The sequence below is a fragment of the Balaenoptera acutorostrata genome, chromosome 5 (genome assembly GCF_949987535.1).
Source record: "Balaenoptera acutorostrata chromosome 5, mBalAcu1.1, whole genome shotgun sequence".
Classification (NCBI taxonomy): Eukaryota; Metazoa; Chordata; class Mammalia; order Artiodactyla; family Balaenopteridae; genus Balaenoptera; species Balaenoptera acutorostrata.
In genome coordinates, this window is record NC_080068.1 from 18,160,207 (window position 1) to 18,179,298 (window position 19,092).

Consider the following 19,092-nt stretch of genomic DNA (forward strand, 5'->3'; position numbering starts at 1 on the left):
GAAACTATATCCCCATCTTCCTTCTTACCATCAAAAAGCTGATAAGTATTTTGATCAAATATGAAGCGATATGTGGCATACATAGAAACAGGTACTATTTAAAACTGTCATTTCGATGTGAAAAGTACATTTAGGAGATATACTTTTCTGTCTTCTTCTCTCTTTCAAATGTAAATGTTTATTTACTCTTGCCAGGGGAAAATACTGCAGTAATTGATGGTGGTTGTGATACTTGCTATTTTATATACAAAAACAAGTAACTTTCAAATAGGAAAGTAGATAGATAGTTTATATGAATATTCAACAGTGTTATTTGCTAGAAAAGTTTAGGAAGACTTCTCTCCTTTTTGTAATAAAAAAATGAAAACATAATAATAATACAAAACAGTAATAGACATTACATGATAGTATAATTTAATTGTAGAGATGTTTGGAAGTGATAATATTAAAGAAAATAACCCTTAAGAACTCTATTTAGTTTTTAACCATTTAATTCCATTTAAGACACAAGTCTCTCAAGGGGAGTCTTACTTGGGAATTCTTCAGTTTTCATGAAAGTAAGTTAAAAAGAGAATTCCAATCGTCAACTTCGACACCTTAAAATTTCATAAGGAGAGAAAATGCCAAAACCATGTATATCTTCTCTCTCCATAATTTTATTTATTTTGCACAAAATAATACCCATTAAATTCTTCAGTTTTTCTTTTGTCTTAAAATTGGAAATATTTTCTCTCAAATTCTCACTAATATTTCAGGGTTTGAGAGTGCTTAAAACTAATTTTACACTTCAAGGATATTTCAATTAATAAAGCAGTTACTGAAGCAATAGTACTTTTTCTAGGCCAGCACTTTTTAAATATAGCTTCCAATAATTAGGAATATAAAAGTAACACTTTACTTTTACAGGGTGAATACTACCATCACCTTTTTTCCCAGTAAATTATAGTAATTTTTTTTTTACATTTTACTGACAACAGCTACTCAGAATGACTTATATATTTCAGATTAATGCTAACTAAATTCAAGCTACCATATGAGAGTCAATTCTGAAGAAATTAATGTTTTCCAGGGGACAAAATAGACTATATTACAAGATTTTAAGACCACTGCTACAGGAGGTAGCCAGAAGGTGGCCTATTCTAGTTCTTAGGGGAAAAATATGAATCTGGACAAGTCAGGACTAATCTAAGACCATCAACAGTAGTCAGTAGGTGGTCCTCTTTATATAAAAATCAAGGACTATTCCTGATGTATAATGATTACAAAAACTGATATGGATATACAAGGTCTAACATTCTTAACCAATATTGAAGAAGCTAATAATTTAATAGATCCCTCTGTAAAATATCTGGTAAGCAGAGAGCTCTCTCTGAAGGAAGAGAGAGGTTAGGGTACCCTAGCTTTTTTAAGCAATCCTGGCTGAACATAGTTGGCATTAGTTTATACACGTGGCTATTAATTTACAGGATCCATTAATATTTCTATCTTCCAACCTCTAGAGCTAAGAAAGAAAGGTGCTAAGGCAGAAAAAGAAAGATCAAAGCAAATAACATAACTTGGGACTCTGAAAAACTTTGAGTGAAAGGATATATTATTTTGTAGACATACCCCCTTTTCTTTAAGAGAAGAACTATTGAACATGAACATAAACAGGTCAATATCAATTGCTCCAGGAATGACTAGGTCAACATCAATGACAAAATCAGTGAAGATGAAACATTACTGCACTAGGTGCCAATATCCAGTCAGAATATAATAAGTGTAGTAAAGGCTAAGGGGAGAAGCACACTGAACGTTGAGGGGTATCATCCTTGGAACAAGGTAATATCAGGAGAAAGAAAGGGACAGAGGGCATACGTTTTAGCACTTGTCAGTAAATAATTGTTTTAACTGTCAAAGAGGACACGAAACTAATCTCTGACTTTCTTGGAGAAGAAAATACTTGGTATTTCTAATGATTTTACTGTTTAGAATTCAAAGCAAAGCTATTTTCCTTACTACCTTTATTATTACTGATTCTCCTCTAACAATGATTCTAATCCACAAACCTCGACTTAAAAACAAGATGCTATGGCCTGGTAAAATAAAGTTTACATTTTAGGAAATTATGAAAATGAAAATATGAGTTATTATGATAACCAGGGATAAGAATTTGGTAACTGCTTACAAATATCTTTTCCTTGGCTACAATCATGGTTATTTATCAAGAAGTTAAAGTTGAAATACGACTTTGAACAAATAATGAAACTTTTACATTTCAATCAGAACAAGAGCGTAGAAAAGCACATAATTTTCATTTGCATAAGATTTTTTCTGCCTTCATAGATCCTTAAATTATACCTTAGGCAAAAGCACTTTTTGGTAATAAAATTAGTGATGGCTTACATGTCTGTAGCATGCTGAAACACACAAAAAAGAATATATTTAAATGTAATCCATTAAAATAACACTGACTGAAATAAAAATAGGTTAAATAGATAGGGACCTGGTTCCTTTACACTTTCCGTATTTTTGATATTGTTACATTTAAACTATCATTCAGTGCCATTGCAAAAATCATATGTTTCACCCACATTTTTGACCACAGTATTCCACTGTCTATGCAAAATATAACGTGTAACTTTCCCAGTTTTAATAATATTTTAGAGAGATAATTCCATTAATAAGTTCTGTGGTAAATCAAGAATACATATATAGGAAAGAAGTTTGCAGTTATGGCAATTAGTATGGCCAGAGCTTCATTCTTTTCGTGACAGCATTGCCTCGTGTAGGGTAGAAATTGTGATTCTCTGCTCTTTCTCTGAACTATGAGGAGATAAAGGTATTTTTTGGTAAAAAGCAATGATTCTTAAACTTTGTATTTTTAGTTTAGGGGTGGGAGTTACAGTTCCCTTTGAGGATATTATGAAAACTATCCCCAGAAGAATATCCAAATGTATGAGCATGCAATATTTTGCTTTTTTTTAAAAGGGCTTATGGATTTCATGAGAATGATCCATAATATATTATCACCCAGACAATCTTTCTAGGTTGAAACTAGTCCTTAAGAATCTTTGGAGATCCACTTCTATTTCAATATGATAACTAGTAACATGATTAACCTGGGATCCTTTCAGGACATAATTCAGCAGATTATACCTCTGATAGGCATGTCAAGACCTAATACAATAGGTTGAAAATAGATTTTCTGGGACAGATCTTAACAAGTCTCCCATAACTTAGTAACTTAGGAAGTTCAGAGGAATATCAAGAGTTCTGTGAGCAGAAATGAAGGGGGAGAATTAAACTGAAATTGTAGTCCATGGAGAGTCAAAGACCTTTTTGGGGGAATGGCAAATGACAGTTACCTTTTAAGCATTCACTTTGGGGTTTTAAGTAATGTTCTACGACCTTTACAATTGAAGTGCAAAACTGATTTCTAAAACCAAAGTTTAAATCACATTTCCAAAGGATATGAAATACTATCCCACAAACTTTAAAATTATGGTATTAATCTGGGTTTTTAAAAACAGAAGTTTAAATCACATTTTAAAATAAATACATTTTACAGCTACAACAAAATATTTTCTACAAAGATAATATGGGTATTTGGAAATAAACAAGAACGAACCTTCACCCAAAAACTGTAAAATTTAAATCAACTTTATCATTCGTTATTAGCAATTTATCAAGGGAAAATAAGGCAAAATAATATTTTAAAATATTAAGAAGTTAAAACTGGGTTTTGCTTATTTATATTAATATATAACAGTATACCTCTACTCAGAAATCATGAGTGTCTACCTATAGTTAAGGGGAAAAAAGTCAAACATGCATATTGTTTAATATACTTTATCTAATATTGTTTACATGTTTAATGTCATGCCATCCATCTTATATTTTAGCAATACTGACAATAAAAGCTTGCCAAAGGTATTTTATTCTCTAGTGTCTCTTTGGGTTTGCATATATCATTTATTTTGCCTAGAACATGCTCCCTTAGCTTGTATGAATAGAAAACTCCCATTAATCTCATATTTCATATAAAATGCTTTCTGAAGATTTCCTGACTCCATCTGTTTAACTTACATCTTGGTACCTTTCACCTATTCCAATGTAATAATTATTTTATTATAATTAAAATATTTATATAATTTTTTATCCACACCAGATTGCTACATATTTGAGAGTAAAGATTTTTCATTTTTAGATTCTCAGAGCCTGGACCAGACTGGGTTCATATTTATAAACTAGAAATAAATGAATATGGCCATGAAATACTAGTAATAGTAACAGTAACTACAATTTATAGATCAACTATTTGTCAAGTACTGCAATAAATGCTTTTTTGTACATATTTTGTACTACATTTTTAGTAGTTTTTGATCCTTATATCTCAGTTATTAAATAACTGAAGTGAGATTGAGACTAAGTTTTCTCTTAATCCAGTGAACCTACCTTTTCTCTATAACTGTAGCTTTAAATTTTTCTTTTTAAATTTAAGCAGTGGAACTATTTCTCAAACGTAATTTTATAAAAATGTATAATATACTAAGGATGGAAAATGTAGCCACACATGGTAATGAAATTATCAGTGGTTGCCAATGGATAACCACTGATAATGGATAGGGAGATGAATAAGCAGAGTACAGAAGATTTTTAAGGCAGTGAAAATACTCTGTATGATATTATAATGATGGTATATATAATTACGCATTTGTCCAAACCCACAGAACATACAACACTTAGAGTGAACCCTAAGGTAAACTATGGGCTTTGGGTGGTTATAATGTGTCAATGTAGGTTCATCCTTGGTTAAACAAAAACAAACAAACAAACAAAAATACTATTCTGGTGAGTAATGTACATAATGGGGGAGCTATGCATGTACAGGACAGGGAGTACATAAGAAATAGCTATATTGTGCTCACAAGTTTGCTGTAAAACTAAAACTGCTCTTTAAAAAATAAAGTCTTAAAAAAATGCAAGAGTAGAATTAAAAATGTTGTAGATGGTACTAAAGATCAGAATTAAGTTTATAAAATATCTAACTAGTAACATGGCATGGAAAAAAAGTTAAAATCATTCAAAAATTGAACAAATATTTATTGAGTCCCTATCATATGCAAGCACTGTTCTTAAGCAAAAGAGGAAACAAGAAACAAGGAAACTACAAAACAGCCAGGAAACAATAAGATGGAATTAGTAAGTCCTTACCATATACAGTTAAGTTAAATGTAAATGAATTAAATTATCCAATCTAAAGTCATAGAGCAGCTGGATGGATAAAAATAATAAGACCCAACTATATGTTTCCTACAAAAGACTCACTTCACTTTTAAGGACACATATAGGCTCAAAGTGAAGGGATGGAAAAAAGATATTCCATGCAAATGGAAACAAAAAGACAGCAGGAATAGCTATATTCATATCAGATACAATTGACCCTAAGTCAAAAACTGTAAAAAGAAACAAAGGTCATTACATAATGATAAAGGGGTCAATTCATCCAGAGGATATAACAAGTGTAAATATATATGCACCCACCATCAGAGCACCTGAATGTATTAAGAAAAATTTAACACATCTGAAGGGAGAAATAGACAACAATACAAATATAGTAGGGGACTTCAATACTGTACTTTAAAAAAATGGATAGAAAATCAATGAAGAAACAATGGACTTAAAATACATCTTAGACAAGTGAACTTAACAGACATACAAAGAACATTCCATCTATCAGCAGTAGAACATGTTCTTCTCAAGGGAACATTGAACAGTCTACAGGAGAAATCATGTTAGGTCACAAAACAAACCTTTGCAAATATAAGAAGACTGAAATCATACAAAATATCCTTTCTGACCACAATGGTATGAAACTAGAAATCAATAATGGGGTAAAACTGGAAAATTCACAAATATGTGGAAACTGAACAACATATTCCTAAATAACCAATGGGTCAAAAAAGAAATCAAAAGGGAAGTCAAAAAATATCTTGAGGGAATTCCCTGGCAGTCCAGTGGTTAGGACTCCATGCTTCCACTGCAGGGGGCATGGGTTCAATCCCTGGTCACGGAACTAAGATCCTGCAAGTAGTGCAGTATGGAAAAAAAAATCTTGAAACAAAACAAAACAAAAAAATGGAAACACAACATACCAAAACTTATGGGATGTACTGAAAGTAGTTTATAGGGACAAATGCCAACATTAAGAAATAAAGAAAAGTCATAAATAAACTAAATTTACATCTTATAGAACTAGAAAAAGAAGAACAAACTAAGTCCAAAGTTAGTAAAAGAAAGGAGGTAACAAATTTCAGAGCAGAAATGAAATAGAGACCAAGAAAACAATAGAAACGATTAATAAAACAAAGAGCTGGTGTTCTGAGAAGATAAAGAAAATTGACCACCTTTAGTTAGACAAAGGAAAAAAGAGAGAAGACTCAAATAAATGAGATCATAAATGAAAGAGGAGATAATACAATTCACACTATAGGAATTCAAAGGACCATAAGAGACTACTATGAACAACTGTACACCTCCAAACTGGATAATCTAGAAAAAATAAATAATTTCTAGAAACATACAACCTACCAAGACTGAATCATAAGAAAATAGAAAATCTGCATAAAACTTAATGACTGAGATTGAAGCAGTAATTAAAAGCCTTCCAATACACAAAAGAATAGGACCAGATGGTTTCAGTGGTGAATTCTACCAAACATTTAAAGAATTAACACCAATCCTTCTCAAACTCTTCCAAATAATTGAAGAAGACAGAATACTCCCAAACTCATTTTATGAGGCCAGCATTACCCTGGCAACAAAGCTAGAGAAGAAGGCTACAAAAAGAAAAAGCTACAGGCTAATATCCCTGATGAACATACAAGCAAAATGTCTCAACATAATACTAGCAAACCAAATTCAGCAGCACCTTAAAAGGGTCATATACCATGAGCAAATGGGATTTATCCCTTAGACGCAAGGATGGTTCAACATAAACAAATCAATAAATGTGATGTACCACATTAACACAATAAAAAATAAAAATCATATGATCATCTCAATGCAGAAAAAGTGACAAAATTCCACATTCTTTCATTGAAAAAACTCTCAACAAATTGGGTATAGAATGAATGTACCTTGACATAATAAAGATGACAAACTGACATCTAAAATCATATTCAACAGTGAAAAGTTGAAAGCTTTTCTGCTAAGATCAGGAAAAAGACAATGATGACCACTCTAACCTCTCCTATTTAACATAGCACTGGAAGTCCTAGCCAGAACCATTGGACAAAAAAAGAAATAACAGTCATCCAAATTGTAAAGGAAAAAGTAAAACTATTTCTGTTTGCAAAAACTTACAGAAAATTCCAAAGATGCCACAAAAAACTGTTAGAAATAATAAATGAATTCAGTAAAGTTGCAGAATAAAAACATGAACATATAAAAGTCAATTATGTTTCTATAAACTAACAAAAAAACTATCTAAAAAACAAATAAAGGAAACAATCCCATTTATAAGAGCATAAGAACTAATAAAATACTTAGGAATAAATGTAACAAGGAGATAAAATAACTGTACACTGAAAATTATGACATCAATGAAAGAAATTGAAGAAGACACAAATAAATGTTAAGATATCCCATGTTCGTGGACTGAAAGAATCAGGAATATTAAAATAACCATTCTACTTAAGTCATCTGTTGAATCAATAAAATCTCTACCAAAATTTCAATGGCATTTTCACAGAAACAGAAAAAAAGATCCAAAAATCTGTATGGATCCATATAAGACCCTGAGTCGCCAAGGTACTCTTGAGGAAGAACAACAGAGCTAGAGACATCACACTTCTTGTGATTTCAAACTACATCACACAGCTATAGTAATAAAAAACTAGCATAAAAACAGGCACATAAGAAATGGAAAAAACTGAGAACCCAGAAATGACCTGTTTCATATATGGTCAAATAATCTTTGACAAGGGTACCAGGAATACACAAGGGGGAAAGGATATTATCTTCAATAAATGATGGTTGGAAAACTGGATACACACTTGAAAAACAATGAAACTAGAACTACTATCTTACACCATTCACAAAAATTAACTCAACAATGGATTAAAGACTTAAATAGAACACCAGAAACCATAAAACTCCTAGAAGGAACATAGGGAAAAGCTTCCTAGCATTGGTCTTGACAAAGATTTTTTGGATATGACATCAAAAGTATAAGCAAAAATAAACAAGTGGGACTATATCAAACTAAAAAGCTTCTGCATAGATGCAAAAATCCTCAACAAAATACCAGCAAACCAAGTCCAACAATACATTAAAAGGATCATACATCATGGTCAAGTGGGATTTTCCCAGGGATGCAAGGATTCTTCAATATCCACAAATCAATCAGTATGATATACCACATTAACAAATTAGAGAATAAAAACTATATGATCATCTCAATATATGCAGAAAAATATTTTGACAAAATTCAACACCCATTTTTGAAAAAAACTCTCCAGAAAGTGGACATAGAGGGAAGATACCTCAGCATAATAAAAGCCATATATGACAAACCCACAGTTAATATCATACTCAACAGTGAAAAGTTGAAAACATTTCCTCTAAGATCAGGAACAGGACAAGAATGTCCACTCTCGCCAATTTTATACAATACCGTTTTGGAAGTTCTAGTCATGGCAAAGAAGGAAAAGAAATAAAAGGAATCAAAACTGGAAAGGAAGTAAAACTGTCACTGCTTGCAGATGACATGATACTATACATAGAAAATCCTAAAGATGCTGTTAGAAAACTACTGGAGCTCATTAATGAATTTGTTAAAATTGCGGGATACAAAATTAATACACAGAAATATTGTGCATTTCTATACACCAATAATGAAAGATCAGAAAGAGAAATTAAGGAAACAATCCCATTTACCATCACATCAGAAAGAATAACATATCTAGCAATAAACCTTCGCAAGGAGGCAAAAGACCTGTATTCCAAAAACTAAGACACTTATATAAGAAATAAAAGATGAGAGAAACATCCCCTACGATTATTTTGTTACTATCGATTTCCCCTTTTATGGCTGTTAGCATTTGCCTTATGTATTGAGGTGCTCCTATGCTGGGTGCATAAATATTTACAATTGTTATACCTTCTTCTTGGATTGATCTCTTGATCATTATGTAGTGTTCTTCTTTGTCTCTTGTAATATTTATTTGAAAGTCTATTTTGTGTGATATGAGAATTGCTACTCCAGCTTTCTTTTGACTTCTACTTGCATGGAATATCTTTTTCCATCCCCTCACTTTCAGTCTGTATGTGTCCCTAGGTCTGAAGTGGGTCTCTTGTAGACAGCATATATACAGGTCTTGTTTTTGTATCCATTCAGCCAGTCCATGTCTTTTGCTTGGAGCATTTAATCCATTTACATTTAAGGTAGTTATCGATATGTTATGTTCCTATTACCATTTTCTTAATTGTTTTGGATTTGTTATTGTAGGTCTTTTCCTTCTCTTGTGTTTCCTGCCTAGAGAAGTTCCTTTAGCATTTGTTGTAAAGCGGTTTGGTGGTGCTGAATTCTCTTAAATTTGCTTGTCTGTAAAGGTTTTAATTTCTCCATCAAATCTGAATGAGATCCTTGCTGGGTAGAGTAATCTTGGGAGTAGGTTTTTCCCTTTCATCACTTTAAATATGTCCTGCCACTCCCTTCTGGCTTGCAGAGTTTCTACAGAAAGATCAGCTGTTAACCTTGTCAGGATTCCCTTGTATGTTATTTGCTCCTTTCCCTTGCTGCTTTTAATATTTTTTCTTGGTATTTAATTTTTGATAGTTTGATTAATATATGCAGAAAAATATAAGACACTGGTGAAAGAAATTAAAGATGATACAAACAAATGGAGAGATATACTGTATTCTTGGATTGGAAGAATGGACATCGTGAAAATGACTATACAACCCAAAGCAATCTACAGATTCAATGCAGTCCTTATCAAACTACCAATGGCATTTTTAACAGAACTAGAACAAAAATTTTCACAATCTGTATGGAAACACAGAAGACCCCGAATAGCCAAAGCAATCCTGAGAAAGAAAAACAGAGCTGGAGGAATCAGGTTCCCTGACTTCAGACTATACTACAAAGCTACAGTAATAAAGACTGTATGGTACTGGCAGAAAAACAGAAATATAGATCAATGGAACAGGATAGAAATCCCAGAGATAAATCCACACACATATGGTCACCTTATCTTTGATAAAGGAGGCAAGAATATACACTGGAGAAAAGACAGCCTCTTCAGTAAGTGGTGCTGGGAATACTGGACAATTAGAACACTCCCTAACACCATACACAAAAATAAACTCCAAATGGATTAGAGACCTAAATGTAAGGCCAGGCACTATAAAACTCTTAGTGGAAAACATAGTCTGAACACTCTATGACATAAATCACAGCAAGACCCTTTTTGACCCAACAACTGGAGAAATGGAAATAAAAACAAAAATGAATAAATTGGACCTAATGAAACTTAAACACTTGTGCACAGCAAAGGAACCCATAAATAAGACGGAAAGACAACCCTCAGAATGGGAGAAAATATTTGCAAATAAATCAACTGACAAAGGATTAATCTCCAAAATATACAAGCAGCTCATGCAGCTCAATATCAAAAAAACAAACAACCCAAACCAAAAATGGGCAGAAGACCTAAATAGACATTTCTCCAAAGAAGATATACAGATTGATAACAAACACATGAAAGGATGCTCAACATCACTAATCATTACAGAAATGCAAATCAAAACTAATGAGGTATCACCTCACACTGGTCAGAATGGCCATCATCAAAAAATCTACAAACAATAAATGCTGGAGAGTGTGTAGAGAAAATTGAACCCTCTTGCACTGTCAGTGGGAATGTCAATTGATACAGCCACTATGGAGAACAGTATGGAGGTTCCTTAAAAAACTAAAAATAGAACTACCATACGACCCAGCAATCCCACTACTGGGCATATATCCTGAGAAAACCGTAATTTAAAAGAGTCATGTACCACACTCTTCATTGCAGCTGTACCTACAATAGCCAGGAAATGGAAGCAACCTAAGTGTCCATTGATAGATGAATGGATAAAGAAGATGTGGCACATATATACAATGGAATATCACTCAGCCATAAAAAGAAACGGAATTGAATTATTTGTAGTGAAGTGGATGGATCTAGAGACTGTCATAGAGAGTGAAGTAAGTCAGAAAGAGAAAAATAAATACCGTATGCTAACACATATATATGGAATCTAAAAAAAAAAAAAAAAAAAAAAAAAAAAACGGTTCTTAAGAACCTAGGGGCAGGACAGGAATAAAGACACAGACGTAGAGAATGGACTTGAGGTGGGAAGGGGAAGGGTAAGCTGGGATGAAGTGAGAGAATGGTATGGACTGATATATACTACCAAATGTAAAATAGATAGCTAGTGGGAAGCAGCCACATAGCACAGGGAGATCAGCTCCGTGCTTTGTGTCCACCTAGAGGCGTGGGATAGGGAGGGTGGTAGGGTGACAGAAGAGGGAGGAGATATGGGGATATATGTATATGTATAGCTGATTCACTTTGTTATAAAGTGGAAACAAACACACCATTGTAAAGCAATTATCCTCCATTAAAGATGTTAAAAAAAAAAAAAGACGTAACTTTTCCTTTCAAGAAGAAAAATTATGAAAGAAAATTATTTGTTCAAAAAATGTTTTTAATTATTAACAGAAACAAGTGGTGTTGGAAAGACAAAAAATTACAGATAGTCCTCAACAGAAAATTAACCTTCTACTGCAGTATTATATCTACTATATAATATATGAATATATTAGTTTGACATTTTAGGCATTACCTTAATTAAACCTCATTATTAAATCCATAAATTTTTTTTGTGACATGGAAAATAATATTCCACAATAAATGACTAAGGAAATATAAATATAAATCATAAAATCTTAGTGAAAGAAAAAGCAATAGCATCTTTAAATACTAGGAATACTAGTGGGTACATCTTCTATGACAAATGTAGCACAAAATGAAAAAGTATAACATCATATTTACTGGCATTTATCATTTGCGGACACCATTAAAACCAGTTTTAAAAAGGAGTGGGGAAGCAATCAGTTAAAGATTTTCTATGATTTAATATGATCAAATGAACATCTATAATATCTAACTTATTAAGACTAATAGTTTACTGATCAATACTTGCTTAAAGACCTTTCCTCATTGTACCCAACAATCAAGAGTAAATATGTCATAAACTTTGCCAAATCTCTATCAGTTCCCAATTTGCAAGACTTGCCTTACATTACACAGCCAAGGCCCTAAAACACTGTATATATATATATAATGTATCCTCCCTTGACTTTCACCTTCTGAACTACTAGTAAGACTCTGTCTAGCAGATTTTCCTTTTGTGAAGTAAGTCTTATAAAATTAGATTTGCTTATCAGTAGAAAGTAACAGTGATATTTTGGGGGAATCAACAGCCAACAAGTAAAATAACAAGTCTTTCATTATTCATTTGATTTTCTTTTTCTTCCTTTTCTGATATTATATTATAAATGTGCTTTTGACAGGATGCTGAAAAATTCTTTGGATTATGACATTTTGAATAAGTAGAAAAACATACATTCAATAAAAATAAATTTGTCATTAACTAACCAAAATAAGACCATTCATTATGGTTTGCACTCTTAAATTAATTGCTATAAGCCAACGGGAAAACCTTTTCACACCAAATGGGGAATAAAAGCCTAGAGTGAACACAATTTCTAAAACGCTGCAGTTTATTTAAACCTCCTCCTTACAATCAGAAGACCCACAGCATAATGAGACATTTATTTATTACGAATCTAAACCACCTGCATTTATTAAAAGAAAATAAAAGATCAATACCTGGTTTTACTGGATCCACAGGGCTTTCTTCTTCTGAGCACTCTAATAAATTCTTGATTTCAATAAACATTTGGAAATTTCTATTTCAATTTGTGTATGTAAACAAGTAAATATTTAGAGTTGCAGGGATATAGAAATTATATATATTTGTGCTGTAGAGGCTATTTATAGATAAATTGTTAAATAATTCTTAAATTCTTAAATAATTCTTTCAGAAATGTCAGAATTTATCTTTAAAAAAGCCTTTCTTAGCCAAAAGATTTTGGTTAGTAATAAGAATAGAACATATGGAAAGGACTTTAATGAAGACATTTCCAGTACCTTCTGGAAATTTTTCCATTCTTGTGTTATTATTAAAAGAGAAATATCATTGACAAACCTCATATGTCGCTGGACCAGGAGTAATCTCTTCGGAATCTTTAAAACGATTTGATGCTTTAACAAATAAGGGTATGGAGCAAGATTTCTTTAAAACAGGATTGTATGTTGCAGGCCCTAAGAGAAAACAAATGTAAAAATAATAAAGCATGTTTTAAATTATTGATTTTGGTCACATGGATATTATTCTTAGATTTGTTATCTTAACATTTAAGTTTAGCATCACTCTTGAACCCATCCTCTTGAATGCTTAAAGTCATTCAGTTCAGGGATTTGAAATATGATAAGCAGAAAATACAAGCATACTTCATTTTATTGCACTTCACTTTATTACACTTTTCAGATACTGTGTTTTTTACAAATTCAAGGTTTGTAGCAACCCTGCTTCTAGCAAGCCTATCAGCACCATTTTTCTAGTAGCATTTGTTCACGTAATTCTCACAATATTTCAAACTTTTTCATTATTAAAATTATATGTGTTATGGTAATATATAATCAGTGATCTTTGATATTACTATTGTAATTGTTTTGGGGTAGCACAAACCGTGCCCATGTAAGATAGCAAACTTAATTCATAAGTGTTGTGTGTGTTCTGATTGCTTCCCCATCTCTCTCTCTCCCCTTGGGTCTCTCTATTCCCTGAGACACAACAATATTGAAATTAGGCCAAGTAGTACCCCTACCATGGGGCACTAGAAATCAAATGCTAGAAATGACTAAAATTAGTGAGGAAGACATGCCAAAACCTGAGACAGGTCAAAAGCTAGGCCTCTTGCACTAAATATTAGTCAGCTAAGTTGTAAATGCAAAGGAAAAGTTCTTGAAGGAAATTAAAAGTGCTCTTCCAGTGAACACATGAATAATAAGAAAGCAAAACAGCTTTAATTCTGATATGGAGAAAGTTTTAGTGGTCTGGGTAGAGATCAAACCCGGCACAACATTCCCTTAAGCCAAAGGCTAATCCAGAGCAAGGCCCTAACTCTCTTCAATTTTGTGAAGGCTGAGAGAGGTAAGGAAGCTACAGATGAAAAGTCTGAAGCTAGCAGATGTTGGTTTAGGTAAAGATGCCATCTCCATAACATAAAAGTGCAAGGTGAAGCAGCAAGTGCTGATATAGAAGCTGCAGCAAGTTATCCAGAAGATCTAGCTATGATAATTAATGAAGGTGGCTACACTAAACAACAGAGTTTCACTGTAGACAAAACAGCCCTCTTTTGGAAGAGGATGCCATCGAGGACTTTCACATTGGGATGGCCAAAAGTTTCATTCGGTTTTTTTCCATAAGATGGCTCTAGTGGCACTTAGTTGTCTTTAACTTCATTCAAAACAATTTTGTTAGATTGTATGTGACAGCTGTCATATCAGTGTGCATTTAAAAAAGGCTTATCAAAATTGGTGAATTTTTCTGTAGCAATTTTAGTATTGAAGATGGAAGGAAAAAAGCAACATTTTTGGCATATTATGCTTTATTATTTCAAGAAAGGTAAAAAAGCAACTGAAATGCAAAAAAAAAGATTTGTGCAGTGTATGGAAAAGGTGCTGTGACTGACTGAACGTGTCAAAAGTGGTTTGTGAAGCTTTGTGCTGGAGATTTCTCGCTGGATGGTGCTCCACAGTCAGGTAGACCAGTTGAAGTTGATAGCAATCAAATCGAGACATTAATTGAGAACAATCAATGTTATACCACGTGGAAGACAGCCCACAAACTCAAAATATCCAAATCAAGCGTTGAAAACCATTTGCACCAGCTTGGTTATATTAATCACTTATGATGTTTGGGTTCCACATAAGTTAAGTGACAAAAACCTTCTTGACCATATTTCCGCATGCGATTCTCTACTTAAACGTAATGAAAATGTTCCGTTCTTAAAACAAATTGTGACAGGCGATGAAAAGTGGATACTGTACAATAATGTGGAACAGAAGAGATCGTGAGGCAAACAAAATGAACCACCACCAACCACACCAAAGGCCGGTCTTCATCTAAAGAAGGTGATATTGTGTATATGGTGGGATTGGAAGGGAGTCCTCTATTATGAGCTCCTTCGGGAAAACTAAATGATTAATTCCAACAAGTGCTGCTCCCAGTTAGACCAACGGAAAGCAGCACTCGACAAAAAGGGTCCAGAATTAGTCAACAGAAAACGCATAATCTTCCATCAGGATAACACAAGACCACATGTTTCTTTGATGACCAGGCAAAAACTGTTACAGCTTGGCTGGGAAGTTCTGATTCATCCGCCATATTCACCAAACATTTCACCTTTGGATTTCCACTTATTTCGGTCTTTACAAACTTCTCTTAATGGAAAAAATTTCAATTCCCTGGAAGACTGTAAAAGGCACCTGGAACAGTTCTTTGCTCAAAAAGATAAAATTTTGGGGAAGATGGAACTATGAAGTTGCCTGGAAAATGGCAGAAGGTAGTGGAACAAAAGGGCAGATATGTTGGTCAGTAAAGTTCTTGGTGAAAATGAAAAATGTGTCTTTTATTTTTACTTAAAAACTGAAGGCACTTTTTGGCCAACTCAATAGCTAGAGAGGAGAAGTCAATGCCTGGCTTCAAAGCTTCAAGGACAGGCTGACTCTCTTTGTAGGGGCTAATTAGCTGGTGACTTTAAGTTGAACCCAATACTCATTTACCATTCCAAAAATCCTAGGGCCTTTAAGAATTATGCTATATCTATTCTGCCTGTGCTCTATAAACAGAATAACAAAGCCTGGATGATGGCTCATCTGTTAACAACATGGTTTGCTGAATATTTTAAGCCCACTGCTGAGACCTACTGTTCAGAAAAAAAGATTCCTTTCAAAATATTACTGCACATTGACAATGTACCTAGTCACCCAAGAGCTCTGATGGAGATGTGTGATGAGATTAATGATGTTTTTATGGCTGCTAACACAACATCCATTCTGCAGCCCATGGATCACGGAGTCAGTTTGACTTTCAAGTCTCATTATTTAATAAATGTATTTTGGGAGTTTTCTGGCAGTCCAGTGGTTAGGACTCTATGCTTCCACTGCAGAGGGGCCCAAGTTTGACCCCTGGTCTCCTGGTTAGGGAACTAAGATCCTGCAAGACACGTGGTGCAGTCAAAATATAAATATATACTTCAAAAGGATCTAGCTGCCATAGAGAGTGATTCCTCTGACAGATGTGGGGAAGCTCAATTAAAAACCTTCTGGAAAGTGTTCATCATTCTAGATGCCATTAAGAATATTTGTAATTCATGGGAAGAGGTGAAAATATCAACCTTAACAGGAGTTTGGAAGAAGTTGAATGACTGAGGGATTCGACTCAGTGAAGGAAGAAACCGCAGATGTGGAAATAGTAAGAGGACTAAAATTAGAAATGGAGTCTGAAGATGACTGATTTGTTGCAGTCTCATGGTAAACCTTTAATGGATGAGGAGTCGCTTCTTATGGTTGAGCAAAGAAAGTGGTTTCTTGAGATGGAATCTACTCCTGGTGAAGATGCTATGAAGACTGTTGAAATTTTGATAACAAAGGATTTAGAATATTACATAAAGTTAGTTGATAAAGCAGCAGCAGGGTTTGAAAGGAATGACTCCAATTTTGAAAGAAGTTCTACAGTGGGTAAAATGCTACCAAACAGCATGCATGCTATAGAAAAACCATTCATGAAAGGAAGAGTCAATTGATGCAACAAATTTCATTGTTGTCTTATTTGAAGAAATTGCCATGGCCACGTAGCTCTTCAGCAACCACCACCCTGATCAGTCAGCAGGCAACATCAAGGTAAGACATTATACCAACTATCAACAAAAAGAGTCTGACTTGCTGAAGGCTCAAAAGATGTTTAGCATCTTTTAACAATAAAGTGTTTTTAAATTAAGGTATGTGCATTTTTTAGACATAACGTTATTGCACATTTAATAGACTACAGTACAGTGTAAACATAACTTTTATATGCACTGGGAAACCGAAAAATTTCTGTGACTCCTGTTATTGGGATATTTGCTTTATTGCGGTGGTCTGGAATCAAACCTGCAATATCTCCAAGACACACCTGCACGGACGTCTGTGTATGTAATAATTAAATGCAAATCAGAAGTAATTTCCAAGAAAAGAAAACAGTACTCCCTCAAAATTATCTACATAGTGAAAAAAGATACCTAACTCTTTTATTCCTACATATTCATTCACATGTTCAGTGAAGAGGTGATGACTGAACTGCATTGGGGATATGAATAAGGTTTAAAGAAGCAGAAAGGTGGTTTAACAGCATTCTGGGCACTAAACATGACAGAAGACAAGGCACAAATTTACATGGAAAAAGTTTTATGTAGCAAACAGATTGGTTAAATGGAACAGGGCCTAAATCCTAAATAAAGATTTTGTACTAGAGACCATAGGTTTCAAATTGTATTCTAAAATGTACCAGAAATTCTAAAGAACTGCCCAGGGGACAATGTGTAGGTAAAGCCCAAATACAAGAGGCCTTAAATATTTTCAGCCAAAACAACTACAGATTTACTGTTTTATTTGTTTGGGTCCCATACAAGATTTTATTTAACTGAAGTTGTTTAGTAATTTTTTTTAAAAAAGGCTTTTAAAAACCACTTCCATAGTCTAGCTCTTGAAGGTTTTTGACTAAAGGAGATTCATGAAGAAAGATAGTTTAAGAAATAAATTCTGGCAGTAGTTTACAGGATGAAATGACTGGAAGATGGTCTGTTTCAGGGTCACTAACAAGGAGTACACTAACATTGATAATGGAAAGGAAGAACAACTCGGAATATTTTCTAAGAAATGCAATAAACATTTAGTATGTACAGTGACTAGAAGGAGACAAAAATGAAAAGTGGCTATGAAAAAGGTAATACTATGATGGAAATAAAGAAATACAGAAAGAAGGAGGAGAGGAATATCTTGTGCTTGATTTTTTTTTTAAAACATCTTTATTGAAGTATAATTGCTTCACAATGGTGTGTTAGTTTCTGCTTTATAACAAAGTGAATCAGCTACAGATATACACACGTTCCCATATCTCCTCCCTCCCGCATCTCCCTCCCCATCCCACCCCCCCAGGCGGTCACAAAGCACCGTGCTGATCTCCCTGTGCTATGCGGCTGCTTCCCACTAGCTATCTATTTTGTGCTTGATTTTGAATCAATTATGTTTGAAAAGATGCAGGATATCCAAATAGGAGTGTCTAGAGGAAAGTCATAGATATATAACTGAAGCTCATGAGGAAGCTTGCCTGGAGAAAAAGAATGGAGTTATTCATGTAGAGGCAATAGTTGAGGTTTTACTAAGTGAAAGATCACACAGAGAGAAAACCTAAATAACTAAGGACTGGACCTTGGGGGACTGCACATAGAGAGGGAGGGGAAGAGTCAAAGAAGGAAACAGTCTAGTTAATAAATTTAGCTACTACAACATTATAGACATTAAATAGGGAGAGGTTATTTTTTTCTCCATTTGCATGTTAACCAATACTTATTTTGAGTGTCTATCACATGCCATGCCTTGCATATGAACAGTGTTAGAGGTCTACTATATCAAGTATTTCAAGAGGACACTTATAGGGAGGTCACTGTACAGTATATAGGATGTAACTTTAGAAGAGTGGTGATGAATGAAACTGAATTAGAGGGCATTTAAAAGACACTGTGGGAGAGGAAATAAAAACTTGGAGCGTAGAATATTGACAATGAACATAAACAGTGAAATAGCAGAGTAGATATAAAGATATTAATAGAGAGGAGACCTTCAAGATGGCAGAAGAGTAAGACATGGAGATGACCTTCCTCCCCACAAA

At 33.7% G+C, this 19,092-nt stretch overlaps 1 protein-coding gene across 1 annotated transcript in view; it reads right to left on the reverse strand.

The window, feature by feature from the left end:
- Positions 1 to 13,293: 13,293 nt before the first annotated feature.
- Positions 13,294 to 19,092, reverse strand: part of STPG2 (sperm tail PG-rich repeat containing 2) — a 351,046-nt gene continuing 345,247 nt past the window's right edge. Inside the window, exon 10 of the mRNA XM_007184172.2 lies at positions 13,294 to 13,421. Coding sequence (XP_007184234.2) covers positions 13,294 to 13,421 — 128 coding nt within the window. The remainder of the gene's footprint in view (positions 13,422 to 19,092) is intronic.